Source organism: Montipora capricornis, chromosome 5 (genome assembly GCF_036669925.1).
Source record: "Montipora capricornis isolate CH-2021 chromosome 5, ASM3666992v2, whole genome shotgun sequence".
Taxonomy (NCBI): domain Eukaryota; kingdom Metazoa; phylum Cnidaria; class Anthozoa; order Scleractinia; family Acroporidae; genus Montipora; species Montipora capricornis.
The window spans coordinates 18214865-18236387 of NC_090887.1; the positions used below are offsets into that span (position 1 = coordinate 18214865).

General features: G+C 39.7%; 3 protein-coding genes across 3 annotated transcripts in view; all 3 read left to right on the forward strand.

The window, feature by feature from the left end:
- LOC138048466 (mucin-2-like) overlaps positions 1-16109 on the forward strand; it is a 97281-nt gene extending 81172 nt beyond the window's left edge. Inside the window, exons 29-31 of the mRNA XM_068894652.1 lie at positions 5313-5483; positions 13655-15181; positions 16097-16109. Of these exons, the coding sequence (XP_068750753.1) occupies positions 5313-5483; positions 13655-15181; positions 16097-16109 (1711 nt within the window). The remainder of the gene's footprint in view (positions 1-5312; positions 5484-13654; positions 15182-16096) is intronic.
- LOC138050095 (streptococcal hemagglutinin-like) lies at positions 5571-11976 on the forward strand. Its single transcript, XM_068896570.1, has 3 exons — positions 5571-5575; positions 6746-9442; positions 11964-11976. Exons 1-3 carry the CDS (start codon positions 5571-5573, stop codon positions 11974-11976), a joined length of 2715 nt encoding a protein of 904 aa, XP_068752671.1.
- A 99-nt stretch (positions 16110-16208) lies between the features above and the next one.
- The window catches only part of LOC138048468 (uncharacterized), a 37983-nt gene continuing 32668 nt past the window's right edge, over positions 16209-21523 (forward strand). Inside the window, exons 1-3 of the mRNA XM_068894653.1 lie at positions 16209-16276; positions 17788-19485; positions 20740-20910. Of these exons, the coding sequence (XP_068750754.1) occupies positions 16209-16276; positions 17788-19485; positions 20740-20910 (1937 nt within the window). The remainder of the gene's footprint in view (positions 16277-17787; positions 19486-20739; positions 20911-21523) is intronic.

Consider the following 21523-nt stretch of genomic DNA (forward strand, 5'->3'; position numbering starts at 1 on the left):
TCAGCAACCATGTCTTCAGTTGTGCAATATTTCAATTCAATGTTCCCCTTAGCGACTTTGCTCACGAACAAAGTGATACTTGATCTCGACATGTTTTGCGCGTCCATGAAACTGTGAATTCTTGGGAATGCAACTAGCAGATTGGTTATCCTCGAATAACAAGGTTGCTGCAGTCTGCTTGACTCCTAGGTCTGACAGAAGTTGTCTCATCCAAACTGGGTCTTGAGCTGCGCTTGCCAATGCCATGTATTCAGCTTCAGCTGTTGACAGAGTGACATTTGACTGTTTCTTACTCCTCCAACTAACTGCTGCTCCTCCTGTCTGAAAAACGTAACCAGAGGTACACTTGCGATCATCCATATCACCAGTCCAGTCTGCATTGGAAAAACCCGCGCAGTCTTTCATCTCTCCTCTGCTGTAGAGCAGACTCAGTTCTTGTGTTCCTTTCAGATATCGCATGATCCGTGTAACTGCAGGCCAGTGCTGATTTGTGGGCTCTGCACAGAATCTCGCAATATTATTCACAGCATAAGCAATATCTGGCCTTGGTCTAGTTGATAAATACAGCAGGCTTCGAACTGCGGACTGGAACTTTGCTTGATTTATCTTCTCACTGTCGTCTACAGCTTTGACTACTTTCGAACTCAAGTCGACTGGCGTTGTGACTGGTTTGGAATTCTCCATACCAAACCTCTCCAGAACAGTTCTCCATCATTCAGGTTTTGAATGATTTTGACACCCAAGAAATGATGGGCCTGGCCCATAACAATACAATACAATACATACTTAATTGACCGCTCCCCATAGGGGCTCTTCAGGGCCAATGAAACAATCAACGAAACAACAGAACACAACAACAACAACTGTTAAGAATCCCAACTGGCCGAGGCAAACCAGTTGGCTATTTACAAGTGCAGCTGGGAAGTTGCAACAGGGACTACCAGAAACAAATTAAGCGAGAGGTCAGAGCGGGTCTTGAACCCGGGATCTCCGGATCTCAAGGCAAGCGCCCTAACCACAGGGCCACACTGCCTCCAATCGAACCTTCATAACACACTGCTTGGCATCTTCGTCCTTAATTTCTGCCATTCGCTCCTCACTCTTACAGGCTAGTAGTAAATCGTCAACATGCACGAGGATAATGCACATCTCGCCAACTGAGTTGATGTATACACAGGGATGTCCGGTGGTTTGCACAAATCCCATCTTCTTCAGCTTGTTGTCCAGCACGGTGTTTCAGCATCTTGGAGACTGCTTGAGGCCATAGATACTTCGATTCAGTTTGCACACTAAGTCTTCTTTGCCTTTAACCTCAAAACTCTCCGGTTGTTTCATATACACCTCTCGTATATCTGCATTTAAGAATGCAGTGGTCACATCCATTTGATATAACTGTAAACCATGCTGCGCTGATAACGAGATTACTGTTCTAACTGACCCGAATGTAATCACTTCTGGACTTTTGAGAAAAACCTTGAGCCACGAGTTGAGCCTTGTACCTTTCGACTGAACCGTCAGTGTTGGTCTTGAGCTTGAACACCCACTTACTACCAATAGCTTTCTTGTCCTTAGGTAGTTCTACCAAATCCCAGACATTGTTTTCTCGAAGCGACCTCATTTCATTCCTCATTGCTTCCTGCCATTTGATCTTGTCATAACCAGACAATTTGCTATTGCACCTATTCACCGTAGTTATCTGGCGGCTTTCTCTCTCGTGTTGACCATCCCAATTCAACCTTTGATTCTTCATCTTGAACTGGCTCTTCCAAAAAGTAAGCAAACTCCGTGTTTTTCTTCTTCCATCGTTGCACTTGGCTCTTCCTCAATACTGTAGTTGCTGAACTCATGAAATATTACATCCCGACTGTGAAACACTCTTCTTCGTTGTGGGTCATACAGCCTGTAGCCTTTAGTTTCACTTCCATAACCATCTTTCGGTACATGCGCAAAAGCAGTACAGCCAAATATGCGTAGATGATTCAGTGTTGACCGCTCATCCCTCCAAGCCTCAGATGGTGTCATCTTGTTCACAGCCTTCGTAGGACTTCTGTTTTGTAAGTAAACCGCCGCTGACAGCGCTTCTGCTGAGGACTTGTGTGGTAGCTTCGAATCAGCTAGCATTGTTCTCATTCTTTCAACCTACTTCATTTTGTTCGGGAGTTTTCGGGATCGTACGTTCATGACGGATGCCCTCTCTCTTCAGGTAGCTTTCAAACTCTGCTGATGTGTATTCTCCTCCGTTATCAGTACGCAAGACTTTCAATTTGTGACCAGAAGAATTCTCTCCCAAAGCTTTCCACTGCAAGATTTTCTGGAAAACTTCATCTTTGCTCTTTAGGATATAAATCTACAAGTAACGCGTCTTGTCATCGATAAACGTTAGGAAGTATTCACCATCACCGAGTGATTTGGGCCCATCTTGCCACATACATCACTGTGAACTAAGCCAAGTTTCTCCTCACTACGTCTGCTCCTTTGTGGAAACTTGCTACGATGAGTCTTCCACTCTGCGCATGATTCATAGAGGCTGATTCTCTTGATGAATTATAATCAAATCCATCAACCATATCGTGTCTGAACAACTCCTCCAGGTTGCGTGCACCAAGATAACCATATCGGCGATGCCAAATGCTTCCTTTGGTCTCCCGAGACTTATCATCCGTAACATTCATCTTTTGACGTTCCTCTTGACAGTTCAGGTAGTACAGGCTGCCTACCCTAGTCGCAGTTGCAATCAGCTTGCGGTTCCATAATTTACCAGTGTCGCTGAATTCAACAGTTTTACCAGATTTTGTAGCTTTCGATACACAAGCAGATTGTAAGATACATTTGGAACATACAGCACTTCATAGAGCTTTCATTCCTTGATTTTGTAACCAGTAGTTGTGACCTCCAACGCTACATCTCCAAATCCAGTAGCTTCGACAGTGTATCCATCCCCCAGCACTACTTCCTGTGGCTTTTCCAGGCAACAAAGTTCAACAAACAGATTTTCATTGTTGTGTCAGCTTGCTCCAGGGTCCACTATCCAGATATCCTGAGCATCAATTGAGCTTGCGGATAACACTTGGCCTGCCACGAGACCCGTATTCTCACTCTCTGAACTAATGCTGTCTCTTTGTTTCATCTGCGCACTGTGCGCTTTGTGTTTTGTTTTGCGATCCTCCTTCTGGTTTGAGTCATTCCTTTCACTTGTCAGTTATCTACAATTTCATCTTATATGACCAAAACGACTACAGTGGTGACATTTCGGCCCTTTTCCTTTCCATCGGTGCTGACCAGTCATGGCCTTGGTCTCGCCTTCCATCCCTACAGCAACTTTATCCTTCAGGTTACTCTTTTAGTGCAACAGACGTTCTGTTATAATCTCCATCTTGGGAACTTCCACATTTGCTTCAAGTGCTGTAACTAACATACCAGGCCGACTTGGCAGGAGACGTATCACTCTATCCTCCTCCTTAACAGGGTTAACAGCTGCTGCTAGGGCATAAAAAATCTCGATCATGGCCTTTACATGTATTTGCAACGAGTATAGTTTATGACACAAGACTAGCTTGTTGGCCCATGATTTCTTCCTAAGCTGATCAGTGGAGGGATCGTCTGGGTCTCCAATCAAATACAACAATGATGGATCAATTAACAACACTATGACTGAACTTTGAATATTTCGCAGCTCTTTCCTAAGCGGGGGCATTCTCGTTTTCGCTCACAATATCCCAGAATCCGTCTCTCATCAGTGCCATTCTTAACGTAGGACAGTTTTTCCCATTCAGCGGAACTAGCGTGTCGTATCTCTTGCTATATTTCCAAAGCAATGGCAATAACTTTCAGAGGTCAGGTTACAGAGTTCAAAGCAGCGATGTGACGACGAAATTTCTCTTCTTCACGCTTGTTCGTCTGGGCCCATAACGTGTTAAAAATCTTGAAAGACTGCAAAACATAGCTGGCAATATTAACAGTTTAATTATGCTCAAAACACTGAGAAAGTAAAAATGGAAAGAATTGGTATTTTCGTGCAACTGCAGCTTATGAACTCGATCTCGGAATGTTCTAGAAGTGGTAAACATTACATCATGTTTCCTAAGATGGCACAATCTTTTCTAAAAACAACAAGTTGTTTTTGCCCGCCAAAAAATATGTATTTCGGAACTGTCTTTGGAAAGTTTCAGAAACAAAAAAAAAAAACACAGTCACTGAATGGTCTACAGTAATGTGCTAAGAGTGTAAGGTGCCAACACAACCAGGCATTTAGCTTTTAACTACAGTTAGTTTTTAAAGTATGTAAAGTGACCTGACAAACGTTACTGCCACCTTTTGAAAGAACCAGCCCATCAAATATTTGGAACTTTCATGCTTTCTATACATTTTCCGTGTGAATATCTTGTTAGACTAATAGTCCTATCTGTATTCCAGTTTAAAGTTCGTTGTAAAGTGTACGCAACCGATCCTAGCGAGTTTAAACTACAAAAGCTACATTAGGAAATGAGGAAAAAAAACAATAACATCAATTCTTCAGGCATGCACAATGTGTGAAATGATGGCAACATTTGTGTGTCTGTAAAATAAAAAGAAAGTGTTCATTGAAGGATGATGACAATCACGATGGTAATTCATGGTGATGTTACTGATAATAAGGAGTGTGTAAATGCTAAGGACGGAGCAATTGATTATCATGGTTGTCATCACTACCGAGAAAAAAGCTTAGGTGATAAAATTTCGAATGATGTTTGTAAAGATGCTGTTGTACACGATTCTGGTGTTGTTGTTGTTGTTGTTGTAGCTAAAGGCAATGTAAATAATTGACTTTTACTTTCAATTTTGAGGCTAGGAACTAAAAAATGATGAAAACGAGAGTTAGCTAATGTTAAGAAAGTTATTAGGAGGACAGTATCCTTGTCTCAAAGTCATTGTCCAAGGATCTTTACATATGCGATCATTGACAGTAATGTCGTTTTCAGGTTGTTAATAGTTTTAACGATTTTTGTGATTGCAGATACTTAGTCTAAAAATTAAAATGAAAGAAAGACAGTGGGCTCATAGTAGTTTTGAGAGTTAGCATGATTAAGGAAGATGTTGATTTTGTAATAAGTTGTTATTTCATAATAATGAAAAAATGTTGAAAAACTTGATGATGGTGTTGAAGTAATGGATTGGTTGGGATGATTTTCGTTATTTTGTGCTATAAAAGTTTGGATGAGTTCCCAGTTTCTATCGGCGAGGAAGATTCTATCACTTTGAACGAGGTTGAAAAGTGACGTTTGTTTCTCAGCTGACTGTGCTTTTACCAAACTTAACAAGAATTTCCTTTTTAGGACCAGCACTTCGTCGTCGTCATATCAGTCGATTTCACAAAGAAGCACGGGGATATATTTCTCTTCCAGCTCGACCGGCTCTACAGGAACTCGACACACCATTGGTTCTTCAAGTAGGGTACCGCCTACTTTAAAACCACCGCCACGGACATCAAGAGTGTCACCCAGCAGGTTATGAGCTAAACATGGGATTCAATAGTGTGTTAAGGGAGAAAGGGACTTTTTTGGATGAATAAAAGGGGGTGAAATGAAGACAAAATGGAGTAAGACTGATTATTTGGTTTGAATCATTAGCATCATTTCTGCACTGACCTTTATAAAATTAAAGAGAAGAACGGATGTGATATTCTTTTAAAATAAAATAATTCAAATGACTGCATGAAGGAAAATATAAAGCATCTTGTATCACAACACAACGTGCTAAAAAATTTTCGCTGAGTTTCTATTTCTTAGAATTCTGGAAAGTTTGGGGCTTAAGAAATACTTGAAGTCTGCATTAATCCCTCCCTTGTTAAAATCACAAGCCATTTGATTGTTTCTATAAGTGGTAAATTGGTTGAGTGTGGAGAAGATATCTACTTAGTCCACTTACTAATCTTCACCATTGCAAAATATATAAGTGATCTGTATGCAACAAATATGAGAATGTAATTAAGAAAAAAAAGACTCGGCGTTTTGACAGAACTTTTGTCATTATCAAGATAAAAGTGAAGATAATTTTTTTTTGCATAGGTATAAATATAAAACAAAGAAGTAAAATTAGGTAAAGTATGAAAATGTAAAAAAGAGTTGTTAAAAAACATGCAAGAATAACATAATTAGAAATGATTAAAAAGGTTTTGGACAAATTGAGTGTGACTGTACATTGAGACTGGGTCTCGGTTCATTAATAAAAAAACATTTCATAAATGAGACAGGCACACCTGTTCTTGCACTTTTTTAAAATGGTAAAATTCTGGGTAAGCTCATTGGGGACATAAGACTTTTTCGCACGGAAATGTTTTCCAATAGAGGAAGACGCATTCTTATGCTTCTCTACGTGTTGATGCAAATGCAGCCGCGTTTAACCAACGTAACCTGAATCACACAGGTCACATTTAATTGATTGATATTTTAAAATCATTTTTAATGATGTTATTCTTGCATGTTTTTTAACATCCCTTTTTTACATTTACTTTTTAGTTCAAATCGTTTTAAGAAACCTTTACTTACAGAAAAAACAAGAAAGATTTCTTAATAACCGTTCAAATAAAAAGTTTGATTTCAGGACAAGCTGTTGATCAATCTTACAAGATATTGACGATAAAGAAGTAAAACAACAACAGAAAAATGAAGAGAGGATCCAACCTTCCCCAAAATTCTAGTTATGGTATGCCAGCCATCATGCTAAATTGCTAAAGAAAACTAATATTTGTATGGTTTGGTTTTCCTAGTTCAAAATACTCGTCCTCAAGCTGGTATAGCTCGAGTGTCTCCTCGAAAACAACATCCTCCACATCGGTCAGCACTAGTGTGTATAGCAGTACATCCTTCAGCACATCGATTTCCAGTGTTTCAACACCAACAACATCATCAGTCACAACAACTGTCTCAAGCAGTACATCTCAGAGCACGTCAACTTCCACGTCACCTACTACCAGTTTCAGTTTCATTTCGTCCACACCAACTACAACTAGTTACAGGAGTTCCAGTGTTTCTACTCCAACCACGACAACCTCATCCACCTCAGTTTCCAGTAGTGTGTCAAGCAGCACATCCTCCAGCACGTCGAGTTTCAGTTTGTCGACACCAACTACATCTAGGTTCTCGACACTTTCTAGTACAAGCCTTAGTAGTTACTCTTCAAGTTACTCAAGTTCTAGTGTGTCTACTCCAAGCACGACAACCTCGTCCACCTCAGTAACAAGTAGTGTGTCAAGCAGTACATCGTCCAGCACGTCGAGTTTTAGCTTGTCCACACCAACTACAACTAGTTTTTCGACGTTTTCTAGTACAAGTGTAAGTAGTTCCACTTCAAGTTACACGAGTTCCAGTGTTTCTACTCCAACCACGACAACCTCGTCCACCTCAGTATCCAGTAGTGTGTCGAGCAGCACATCCTCCAGCTCGTCGAGTTTCAGTTTGTCCACACCAACTACAACTAGTTTTTCGACCTTCTCCACTACAAGTGTAAGTAGTTCCACTTCACGTTACACGAGCTCCAGTGTCTCTACTGCAACCACAAGAAGCTCGTCCACGTCAGTATCCAGTAGTGTGTCGAGCAGTACATCGTCCAGGTCGTCAAGTTTTAGCTTGTCCACACCAACTACAACTAGTTTTTCGACGTTCTCCACTACAAGTCTAAGTAGTTCCACTTCAACTTACACAAGCTCCAGTGCTTCCACTCCAACCACGACAACCTCGTCCACCTCAGTATCAAGTAGTGTGTCGAGCAGCACATCGCCAAGCACGTCCAGTTTCAGCTTGTCAACACCAACTACAACTAGTTTTTCGACGTTCTCCACTACAAGTTACAGGAGCTCCAGTGTTTCTACTTCGACTACGACAAGCTCGTCCACCTCAGTATCCAGTAGTGTGTCGAGCAGCACATCATCGAGCACGTCGAGTTTCAGTTTGTCCACACCAACTACAACTAGTTTCTCGACATTTTCTAGTACAAGCCTGAGTACCTACTCTTCAAGTTACTCAAGTTCTAGTGTGTCTACTCCAAGCACGACAACCTCGTCCACCTCAGTATCCAGTAGTGTGTCGAGCAGCACATCGTCCAGCACGTCGAGTTTCAGCTTGTCCACACCAACTACAACTAGTTTTTCGACCTTTTCCACTACAAGTCTAAGTAGTTCCACTTCAACTTACAGGAGCTCCAGTGTTTCTACTTCGACCACGACAAGCTCGTCCACCTCAGTATCCAGTAGTGTGTCGAGCAGCACATCATCGAGCACATCGAGTTTAAGTTTGTCCACACCAACTACAACTAGTTTCTCGACGTTTTCTAGTACAAGCCCGAGTAGTTACTCTTCAAGTTACACAAGTTCCAGTGCATCTACTCCAAGCACGACAACCTCGTCCACCTCAGTAACAAGTAGTGTGTCAAGCAGTACATCCTCCAGTACGTCAAGTTTCAGCTTGTCCACACCAACTACAACTAGTTTTTCCACGTTCTCCTCTACAAGTCCAAGTAGTTCCACCTCAAGTTACACGAGTACCAGTGTTTCTACTCCAACCACGACAACGTTGTCCACTTCAGTATCCAGTAGTGTGTCAAGCAGCACGTCGCCAAGCACGTCAAGTTTCAGCTTGTCCACACCAACTACAACTAGTTTTTCGACGTTCTCCACTACAAGTCTAAGTAGTTCCACTTCAAGTTACAGGAGCTCCAGTGTTTCTACTTCGACCACGACAAGCTCGTCCACCTCATTATCCAGTAGTGTGTCGAGCAGCACATCATCGAGCACGTCGAGTTTCAGTTTGTCCACACCAACTACAACTAGTTTCTCGACATTTTCTAGTACAAGCCTGAGTAGCTACTCCTCAAGTTACTCAAGTTCTAGCGTGTCTATTCCAACCACGACAACCTCGTCCACCTCAGTATCCAGTAGTGTGTCGAGCAGCACATCGCCGAGCACGTCAAGTTTCAGCTTGTCCACACCAACTACAACTAGTTTTTCGACGTTCTCCACTACAAGTGTAAGCAGTTCTACTTCAAGTTACTCAAGTTCTAGTGTGTCTACTCCAACCACGACAACCTCGTCCACCTCAGTATCCAGTAGTGTGTCGAGCAGCACATCGCCGAGCACGTCGAGTGTCAGTTTGTCCACACTAACTACAACTAGTCTTTCGACGTTCTCCACTACAAGTCTAAGTAGTTCTACTTCAAGTTACTCGAGCTCTAGTGTTTCTACTTCAACCACGACAAGCTCATTCAGCTCAGTATCCAGTAGTGTGTCGAGCAGCACATCCTCGAGCACGTCGAGTGTCAGTTTGTCCACACTAACTACAACTAGTCTTTCGACGTTCTCCACTACAAGTCTAAGTAGTTCCACTTCAGGTTACACGAGTTCCAGTGTTTCTACTCCAACCACGACAACCTCAGTTTCTAGTAGTGTCTTAAGGAGTACCACCTCTGTCAGGTACGCATATGTTTTTATTTCTTTTAGTCGTAGTTTTTATCATTTTGGTATCCGTGGAAGTGTTTTAAGATGGGGCTTAAAATTGTAATGTGTGTAGAATTACCGTTTTGAATCGACTTGGAGGAACAAAGTAAAATTGTTTTCTAGGAATGTAGGTGTGCCATTTTGCTTAACGTCAGTGGTAAAATTACGTGATCTAGTAAATCAATAACCAGAACAACATTACTGCTACCTTTTGTAAGTGCCACCCACGAAAATATTTGAAACTTTAAGCCTTGCACTCTTTCTTAGTGTAGATATGTTGCTCCAAGAGTCATATTTTCACCCCAGTTAAGAGTTTACTGTAAAAAAGAAGTAGTTCTTCACAGCAGATCATAGGTGGCTTAAAGATGCAGTCCAATAACAACATTAGGAAATAAGGAAAACGAAATTTAGATGGATTGGTCAGGGATGCACAAGGTCTTAAATGATGGCAAGATTTGTGTGAGTCTGTAAAAGTAAAAGAAAGTGTTCATTAAAAGATGATGAGAATGACGATGCTAATTCATGATCATGTTACTGATAATAAGGAGGGTGTAAATGCTAGCGACAGGGCAAATGATTATCATGGTTTTCATCACTACCGAAAAAATGCTTAGGTGATGTAATTTGGAATGATGCTTGTGAAGATGCTGATGTGCACGATTCTGATGTTGTTGTAGCTAAAGGCAATGTAAATAATTGACTTTTGCTTTCAATTTTGAGGTTATTAAAAGAGATTTCTTAAAACATAAAACTATAAAAGTTAGAGATAACAAGTTAAAGCGACGTTTCGGAGTAGACATCACTCCATTATCAAGGTAAAAATGTTCTATGATGCTAAAATTACAGTATTAAAAACGATTGACGCTAAGAATTAACATAATAAGCACGTGCGAAATTGGCTATAAGAATACTTTAGCACGAATGGAATCCGATTGCACATTGAGGCTAGGCTTAAGTGTTCTTATAAATAACATTTCAAACACTAAGCAATCAAATTTGTTTTTACATTTTTTGAGCACCTCAAAGCGTTTAAGCAGGTCCCGAGGGATCGACCCGTGTGCGTTCTTATAGTGTCTGGCAATAGCCGAGGACTGTTGCTTATGTCCCTTTACACGATTGTGTAAATGTCCGCGTGTGTAGCCTACATAACCTTCATCACAAAGGTCACATTGAAATTTATATACAACACACTGCTGATTTATGATCGGCGGCTTTGCCTCTTTCACTTTCAGTTCCTGTTCAATTTTTCTGCTGGTAAATACAGGCTGGATGGTTTTGTTTACTTTCAGGCTCAAATCCTTAAGTTGTTTTTTTTACAAATTCTGCTGAGTTTTGGTTTTTAAATGGCAAGACTACTCGAACCATGTTATCCGTCTCTTGGGCTGTTGATAAAGGTCGCGGTTGGTCGCAGACCTTTGAGTCAACAAAGGTCTACGTAAAACCCACGAATTCAGGTCTCCTTCTGCATTTTCAGAGCAATGTTGACAATCGGTACAAGAATGGCTTGCTGAGAACTATGCTCGATCGAGCACACCGTTTATCTTCTTCTTGGTCACACTTCTCAGACGAATGTGACCGTCTGAAGTCAGTTTTCTCACGCCTAAAGTACCCGAAACAACTCGTAAATTCCACTATCAAACGCTTTGTTGACTCAAAGGTCTGCGACCAACCGCGACCTTTATCAACAGCCCAAGAGACGGATAACATGGTTCGAGTAGTCTTGCCATTTAAAAACCAAAACTCAGCAGAATTTGTAAAAAAAACAACTTAAGGATTTGAGCCTGAAAGTAAACAAAACCATCCAGCCTGTATTTACCAGCAGAAAAATTGAACAGGAACTGAAAGTGAAAGAGGCAAAGCCGCCGATCATAAATCAGCAGTGTGTTGTATATAAATTTCAATGTGACCTTTGTGATGAAGGTTATGTAGGCTACACACGCGGACATTTACACAATCGTGTAAAGGGACATAAGCAACAGTCCTCGGCTATTGCCAGACACTATAAGAACGCACACGGGTCGATCCCTCGGGACCTGCTTAAACGCTTTGAGGTGCTCAAAAAATGTAAAAACAAATTTGATTGCTTAGTGTTTGAAATGTTATTTATAAGAACACTTAAGCCTAGCCTCAATGTGCAATCGGATTCCATTCGTGCTAAAGTATTCTTATAGCCAATTTCGCACGTGCTTATTATGTTAATTCTTAGCGTCAATCGTTTTTAATACTGTAATTTTAGCATCATAGAACATTTTTACCTTGATAATGGAGTGATGTCTACTCCGAAACGTCGGTTTAACTTGTTATCTCTAACTTTTATAATTTTGAGGTTAGCCACTGAAAATGATAAGAACGAGAGTTAGGTCATGTTAAGAAAGTTATTAGGAGGACAGTATGCTTGTCTCAAAGTCATTGTCCAAAGATCTTTAGATATGCGATCATTGACAGTGATGTCGTTTTCAGGTTGTTAATAGTTTTAACGATTTTTGTGATTGCACAGATACTTAGTCTAAAAATTAAAATGAAAGAAAGACAATGGGCTGATGGCAGTTTTGAGAATTATCATGATTAAAGAAGATGTTGATTTCGTAATAAGGTGTAGTTTCATAATAATGAAAAATATTGAAAAACTTGATGATGGTAGTGATGGTGGTCATGATGGCGTTGATGTAATGGATTGGTTGGGATGATTTTCATTATTTTGTGCTATAAAAGTTTGGATGAGTTCCCAGTTTGTATCAGCGAGGAAGATTCTATCACTTTGAACAAGGTTGAAAAGTGACGTTTGTTTCTCAGCTGACTGTGCTTTTACCAAACTTAACAAGAATTTCCTTTTTAGGACCAGCACTTCGTCGTCGTCATATCAGTCGATTTCACAAAGAAGCACGGGGATATATTTCTCTTCCACCTCGACCGGCTCTACAGGAACTCGACACACCATTGGTTCTTCAAGTAGGGTACCGCCTACTTTAAAACCACCGCCACGGACATCAAGAGTGTCACCCAGCAGGTTATGAGCTAAACATGGGATTCAATAGTGTGTTAAGGGAGAAAGGGACTTTTTTGGATGAATAAAAGGGGGTGAAATGAAGACAGAATGGAGTAAGACTGATTATTTGGTTTGAATCATTAGCATCATTTCTGCACTGACCTTTATAAACTTTAAAGAGAAGAACGGATGTGATATTCATTTAAAATAAAATAATTCAAATGACTGCATGAAGGAAAATATAAAGCATCTTGTATCACAACACAACGTGCTAAAACATTTTCGCTGAGTTTCTATTTCTTAGAATTCTGGAAAGTTTGGGGCTTAAGAAATACTTGAAGTCTGCATTAATCCCTCTCTTGTTAAAATCACAAGCCATTTGATTGTTTCTATAAGTGGTAAATTAGTTGAGTGTGGAGAACATATCTACTTAGTCCACTTACTAATCTTCACCATTGCAAAATATGTAAGTTATCTTTATGCAAAAAATATGAGAATGACATTAAGAAAAAAAGGGTAAAAACACTCGGCGTTTTGACCGAACTTTTGTCATTATCAAGCTAAAAGTGAAGATAAAAATTTTTGCATAGGTATAAATATAAGACACAGAAGTAAAACTATGTAAAGTATGAAAAAGTAAAAAAGAGTTGTTAAAAAACATGCAAGAATAACATAATTAGAAATGATTAAAAAGGTTTTGGACAAATTGAGTACATTGAGACTGGGTCTTGGCACACTTGTTCTTGCACTTTTTTAAAATGGTAAAATTCTCGGTAAGATCATTGGGCACATAAGACTTTTTCATACGGAAATGTTTTCCAATAGACGAAGACGCACACATTTAATTGATTGGTATTTTAAAATCATTAGTAATGATGTTATTCCTGCATGTTTTTGAACACCCCTCTTTTACATTTTCATACTTTACATACTTTTTGCTGTTAGTTTTTAGTTCAAATCGTTTTAAAGAAACCTTTACTTATAAGAAATCAAGAAAGATTTCTTAATTACTGTTCAAATAAAAAGTTTGATTTCAGGACAAGGTGTTGATCCCTCTTACAAGATATTGACGATAGAAAGTAAAACAACAAAAGAAAAATGAAGAGAGGATCAAACCTTCCCCAAAATTCTAGTTATGGTATGCCAACCATCATGCTAAATTGCTAAAGAAAACTAATGTTTGTATGGTTTGGTTTTCCTAGTTCAAAATACTCGTCCTCAAGCTTGTATAGCTCAAGTGTGTCCTCGAAAACAACATCTTCCACATCGGTCAGCACTAGTTACAGCAGCTCCAGTGTTTCTACTTCGACTACGAGAAGCTCGTCCACCTCAGTATCTAGTAGTGTGTCGAGCAGCACATCATCGAGCACGTCGAGTTTTAGTTTGTCCACACCAACAACAACTAGTTTCTCGACATTTTCTAGTACAAGCGTGAGTACCTACTCTTCAAGTTACTCAAGTTCTAGTGTGTCTACTCCAAGCACGACAACCTCGTCCACCTCAGTATCCAGTAGTGTCTCGAGCAGCACATCATCGAGCACGTCGAGTTTAAGTTTGTCCACACCAACTACAACTAGTTTCTCGACGTTTTCTAGTACAAGCCTGAGTAGTTACTCTTCAAGTTACACAAGTTCCAGTGCGTCTACTCCAAGCACGACAACCTCGTCCACCTCAGTAACAAGTAGTGTGTCAAGCAGTACATCGTCCAGCACGTCAAGTTTCAGCTTGTCCACACCAACTACAACTAGTTTTTCCACGTTCTCCTCTACAAGTCCAAGTAGTTCCACCTCAAGTTACACGAGTACCAGTGTTTCTACTCCAACCACGACAACCTCGTCCACTTCAGTATCCAGTAGTGTGTCAAGCAGCACCTCGCCAACCACGTCAAGTTTCAGCTTGTCCACACCAACTACAACTAGTTTTTCGACGTTCTCCACTACAAGTCTAAGTAGTTCCACTTCAAGTTACAGGAGCTCCAGTGTTTCTACTTCGACCACGACAAGCTCCTCCACCTCATTATCCAGTAGTGTGTCGAGCAGCACATCATCGAGCACGTCGAGTTTCAGTTTGTCCACACCAACTACAACTAGTTTCTCGACATTTTCTAGTACAAGCCTGAGTAGCTACTCCTCAAGTTACTCAAGTTCTAGTGTGTCTACTCCAACCACGACAACCTCGTCCACCTCAGTATCCAGTAGTGTGTCGAGCAGCACATCGCCGAGCACGTCAAGTTTCAGCTTGTCCACACCAACTACAACTAGTTTTTCGACGTTCTCCACTACAAGTCTAAGTAGTTCTACTTCAAGTTACTCAAGTTCTAGTGTGTCTACTCCAACCACGACAACCTCGTCCACCTCAGTATCCAGTAGTGTGTCGAGCAGCACATCGCCGAGCACGTCGAGTTTCAGCTTGTCCACACCAACTACAACTAGTTTTTCGACGTTCTCCACTACAAGTCTAAGTAGTTCTACTTCAAGTTACTCGAGCTCTAGTGTTTCTACTTCAACCACGACAAGCTCATTCAGCTCAGTATCCAGTAGTGTGTCGAGCAGCACATCGTCGAGCACGTCGAGTGTCAGTTTGTCCACACTAACTACAACTAGTCTTTCGACGTTCTCCACTACAAGTCTAAGTAGTTCCACTTCAAGTTACACGAGTTCCAGTGTTTCTACTCCAACCACGACAACCTTAGTTTCCAGTAGTGTCTTAAGCAGTACCACCTCTGTCAGGTACGCATATGTTTTTATTTCTTTTAGTCGTAGTTTTTATCATTTTGGTATCCGTGGAAGTGTTTTAAGATGGGGCTTAAAATTGTAATGTGTGTAGAATTACCGTTTTGAATCGACTTGGAGGAACAAAGTAAAATTGTTTTCTAGGAATGTAGGTATGCCATTTTGCTTAACGTCAGTGGTAAAATTACGTGATCTAGTAAATCAATAACCAGAACAACATTACTGCTACCTTTTGTAAGTGCCACCCACGAAAATATTTGAAACTTTAAGCCTTGCACTCTTTCTTAGTGTAGATATGTTGCTCCAAGAGTCATATTTTCACCCCAGTTAAGAGTTTACTGTAAAAAAGAAGTAGTTCTTCACAGCAGATCATAGGTGCCTTAAAGATGCAGTCCAATAACAACATTAGGAAATAAGGAAAACGAAATTTAGATGGATTGGTCAGGGATGCACAAGGTCTTAAATGATGGCAAGATTTGTGTGAGTCTGTAAAAGTAAAAGAAAGTGTTCATTAAAAGATGATGAGAATGACGATGGTAATTCATGATCATGTTACTGATAATAAGGAGGGTGTAAATGCTAACGACAGGGCAAATGATTATCATGGTTTTCATCACTACCGAAAAAATGCTTAGGTGATGTAATTTGGAATGATGCTTGTAAAGATGCTGATGTGCACGATTCTGATGTTGTTGTAGCTAAAGGCAATGTAAATAATTGACTTTTGCTTTCAATTTTGAGGTTAGCCACTGAAAATGATAAGAACGAGAGTTAGGTCATGTTAAGAAAGTTATTAGGAGGACAGTATGCTTGTCTCAAAGTCATTGTCCAAAGATCTTTAGATATGCGATCATTGACAGTGATGTCGTTTTCAGGTTGTTAATAGTTTTAACGATTTTTGTGATTGCACAGATACTTAGTCTAAAAATTAAAATGAAAGAAAGACAATGGGCTGATGGCAGTTTTGAGAATTATCATGATTAAAGAAGATGTTGATTTCGTAATAAGGTGTAGTTTCATAATAATGAAAAATATTGAAAAACTTGATGATGGTAGTGATGGTGGTCATGATGGCGTTGATGTAATGGATTGGTTGGGATGATTTTCATTATTTTGTGCTATAAAAGTTTGGATGAGTTCCCAGTTTGTATCAGCGAGGAAGATTCTATCACTTTGAACAAGGTTGAAAAGTGACGTTTGTTTCTCAGCTGACTGTGCTTTTACCAAACTTAACAAGAATTTCCTTTTTAGGACCAGCACTTCGTCGTCGTCATATCAGTCGATTTCACAAAGAAGCACGGGGATATATTTCTCTTCCACCTCGACCGGCTCTACAGGAACTCGACACACCATTGGTTCTTCAAGTAGGGTACCGCCTACTTTAAAACCACCGCCACGGACATCAAGAGTGTCACCCAGCAGGTTATGAGCTAAACATGGGATTCAATAGTGTGTTAAGGGAGAAAGGGACTTTTTTGGATGAATAAAAGGGGGTGAAATGAAGACAGAATGGAGTAAGACTGATTATTTGGTTTGAATCATTAGCATCATTTCTGCACTGACCTTTATAAACTTTAAAGAGAAGAACGGATGTGATATTCATTTAAAATAAAATAATTCAAATGACTGCATGAAGGAAAATATAAAGCATCTTGTATCACAACACAACGTGCTAAAACATTTTCGCTGAGTTTCTATTTCTTAGAATTCTGGAAAGTTTGGGGCTTAAGAAATACTTGAAGTCTGCATTAATCCCTCTCTTGTTAAAATCACAAGCCATTTGATTGTTTCTATAAGTGGTAAATTAGTTGAGTGTGGAGAACATATCTACTTAGTCCACTTACTAATCTTCACCATTGCAAAATATGTAAGTTATCTTTATGCAAAAAATATGAGAATGACATTAAGAAAAAAAGGGTAAAAACACTCGGCGTTTTGACCGAACTTTTGTCATTATCAAGCTAAAAGTGAAGATAAAAATTTTTGCATAGGTATAAATATAAGACACAGAAGTAAAACTATGTAAAGTATGAAAAAGTAAAAAAGAGTTGTTAAAAAACATGCAAGAATAACATAATTAGAAATGATTAAAAAGGTTTTGGACAAATTGAGTACATTGAGACTGGGTCTTGGCACACTTGTTCTTGCACTTTTTTAAAATGGTAAAATTCTCGGTAAGATCATTGGGCACATAAGACTTTTTCATACGGAAATGTTTTCCAATAGACGAAGACGCACACATTTAATTGATTGGTATTTTTAAATCATTAGTAATGATGTTATTCCTGCATGTTTTTGAACACCCCTCTTTTACATTTTCATACTTTACATACTTTTTGCTGTTAGTTTTTAGTTCAAATCGTTTTAAAGAAACCTTTACTTATAAGAAATCAAGAAAGATTTCTTAATTACTGTTCAAATAAAAAGTTTGATTTCAGGACAAGGTGTTGATCCCTCTTACAAGATATTGACGATAGAAAGTAAAACAACAAAAGAAAAATGAAGAGAGGATCAAACCTTCCCCAAAATTCTAGTTATGGTATGCCAACCATCATGCTAAATTGCTAAAGAAAACTAATGTTTGTATGGTTTGGTTTTCCTAGTTCAAAATACTCGTCCTCAAGCTTGTATAGCTCAAGTGTGTCCTCGAAAACAACATCTTCCACATCGGTCAGCACTAGTTACAGCAGCTCCAGTGTTTCTACTTCGACTACGAGAAGCTCGTCCACCTCAGTATCTAGTAGTGTGTCGAGCAGCACATCATCGAGCACGTCGAGTTTTAGTTTGTCCACACCAACAACAACTAGTTTCTCGACATTTTCTAGTACAAGCCTGAGTACCTACTCTTCAAGTTACTCAAGTTCTAGTGTGTCTACTCCAAGCACGACAACCTCGTCCACCTCAGTATCCAGTAGTGTCTCGAGCAGCACATCATCGAGCACGTCGAGTTTAAGTTTGTCCACACCAACTACAACTAGTTTCTCGACGTTTTCTAGTACAAGCCTGAGTAGTTACTCTTCAAGTTACACAAGTTCCAGTGCGTCTACTCCAAGCACGACAACCTCGTCCACCTCAGTAACAAGTAGTGTGTCAAGCAGTACATCGTCCAGCACGTCAAGTTTCAGCTTGTCCACACCAACTACAACTAGTTTTTCCACGTTCTCCTCTACAAGTCCAAGTAGTTCCACCTCAAGTTACACGAGTACCAGTGTTTCTACTCCAACCACGACAACCTCGTCCACTTCAGTATCCAGTAGTGTGTCAAGCAGCACCTCGCCAACCACGTCAAGTTTCAGCTTGTCCACACCAACTACAACTAGTTTTTCGACGTTCTCCACTACAAGTCTAAGTAGTTCCACTTCAAGTTACAGGAGCTCCAGTGTTTCTACTTCGACCACGACAAGCTCGTCCACCTCATTATCCAGTAGTGTGTCGAGCAGCACATCATCGAGCACGTCGAGTTTCAGTTTGTCCACACCAACTACAACTAGTTTCTCGACATTTTCTAGTACAAGCCTGAGTAGCTACTCCTCAAGTTACTCAAGTTCTAGCGTGTCTATTCCAACCACGACAACCTCGTCCACCTCAGTATCCAGTAGTGTGTCGAGCAGCACATCGCCGAGCACGTCAAGTTTCAGCTTGTCCACACCAACTACAACTAGTTTTTCGACGTTCTCCACTACAAGTCTAAGTAGTTCTACTTCAAGTTACTCAAGTTCTAGTGTGTCTACTCCAACCACGACAACCTCGTCCACCTCAGTATCCAGTAGTGTGTCGAGCAGCACATCGCCGAGCACGTCGAGTTTCAGCTTGTCCACACCAACTACAACTAGTTTTTCGACGTTCTCCACTACAAGTCTAAGTAGTTCTACTTCAAGTTACTCAAGTTCTAGTGTGTCTACTCCAACCACGACAACCTCGTCCACCTCAGTATCCAGTAGTGTGTCGAGCAGCACATCGCCGAGCACGTCGAGTTTCAGCTTGTCCACACCAACTACAACTAGTTTTTCGACGTTCCCCACTACAAGTCTAAGTAGTTCTACTTCAGGTTACTCGAGCTCTAGTGTTTCTACTTCAACCACGACACGCTCATTCAGCTCAGTATCCAGTAGTGTGTCGAGCAGCACATCCTCGAGCACGTCGAGTGTCAGTTTGTCCACACTAACTACAACTAGTCTTTCGACGTTCTCCACTACAAGTCTAAGTAGTTCCACTTCAAGTTACACGAGTTCCAGTGTTTCTACTCCAACCACGACAACCTCAGTTTCCAGTAGTGTCTTAAGCAGTACCACCTCTGTCAGGTACGCATATGTTTTTATTTCTTTTAGTCGTAGTTTTTATCATTTTGGTATCCGTGGAAGTGTTTTAAGATGGGGCTTAAAATTGTAATGTGTGTAGAATTACCGTTTTGAATCGACTTGGAGGAACAAAGTAAAATTGTTTTCTAGGAATGTAGGTGTGCCATTTTGCTGAACGTCAGTGGTAAAATTACGTGATCTAGTAAATCAATAACCAGAACAACATTACTGCTACCTTTTGTAAGTGCCACCCACGAAAATATTTGAAACTTTAAGCCTTGCACTCTTTCTTAGTGTAGATATGTTGCTCCAAGAGTCATATTTTCACCCCAGTTAAGAGTTTACTGTAAAAAAGAAGTAGTTCTTCACAGCAGATCATAGGTGCCTTAAAGATGCAGTCCAATAACAACATTAGGAAATAAGGAAAACGAAATTTAGATGGATTGGTCAGGGATGCACAAGGTCTTAAATGATGGCAAGATTTGTGTGAGTCTGTAAAAGTAAAAGAAAGTGTTCATTAAAAGATGATGAGAATGACGATGGTAATTCATGATCATGTTACTGATAATAAGGAGGGTGTAAATGCTAACGACAGGGCAAATGATTATCATGGTTTTCATCACTACCGAAAAAATGCTTAGGTGATGTAATTTGGAATGATGCTTGTAAAGATGCTGATGTGCACGATTCTGATGTTGTTGTAGCTAAAGGCAATGTAAATAATTGACTTTTGCTTTCAATTTTGAGGTTAGCCACTGAAAATGATAAGAACGAGAGTTAGGTCATGTTAAGAAAGTTATTAGGAGGACAGTATGCTTGTCTCAAAGTCATTGTCCAAAGATCTTTAGATATGCGATCATTGACAGTGATGTCGTTTTCAGGTTGTTAATAGTTTTAACGATTTTTGTGATTGCACAGATACTTAGTCTAAAAATTAAAATGAAAGAAAGACAATGGGCTGATGGTAGTTTTGAGAATTATCACGATTAAAGAAGATGTTGATTTCGTAATAAGGTGTAGTTTCATAATAATGAAAAATATTGAAAAACTTGATGATGGTAGTGATGGTGGTCATGATGGCGTTGATGTAATGGATTGGTTGGGATGATTTTCATTATTTTGTGCTATAAAAGTTTGGATGAGTTCCCAGTTTGTATCAGCGAGGAAGATTCTATCACTTTGAACAAGGTTGAAAAATGACGTTTGTTTCTCAGCTGACTGTGCTTTTACCAAACTTAACAAGAATTTCCTTTTTAGGACCAGCACTTCGTCGTCGTCATATCAGTCGATTTCACAAAGAAGCACGGGGATATATTTCTCTTCCAGCTCGACCGGCTCTACAGGAACTCGACACACCATTGGTTCTTCAAGTAGGGTACCGCCTACTTTAAAACCACCGCCACGGACATCAAGAGTGTCACCCAGCAGGTTATGAGCTAAACATGGGATTCAATAGTGTGTTAAGGGAGAAAGGGACTTTTTTGGATGAATAAAAGGGGGTGAAATGAAGACAGAATGGAGTAAGACTGATTATTTGGTTTGAATCATTAGCATCATTTCTGCACTGACCTTTATAAACTTTAAAGAGAAGAACGGATGTGATATTCATTTAAAATAAAATAATTCAAATGACTGCATGAAGGAAAATATAAAGCATCTTGTATCACAACACAACGTGCTAAAACATTTTCGCTGAGTTTCTATTTCTTAGAATTCTGGAAAGTTTGGGGCTTAAGAAATACTTGAAGTCTGCATTAATCCCTCTCTTGTTAAAATCACAAGCCATTTGATTGTTTCTATAAGTGGTAAATTGGTTGAGTGTGGAGAAGATATCTACTTAGTCCACTTACTAATCTTCACCATTGCAAAATATGTAAGTTATCTTTATGCAACAAATATGAGAATGAAATTAAGAAAAAAAGGGTAAAAACACTCCGCGTTTTGACCGAACTTTTGTCATTATCAAGCTAAAAGTGAAGATAAAATTTTTGCTTAGGTATAAATATAAAACAAAGAAGTAAGACTATGTAAAGTATGAAAA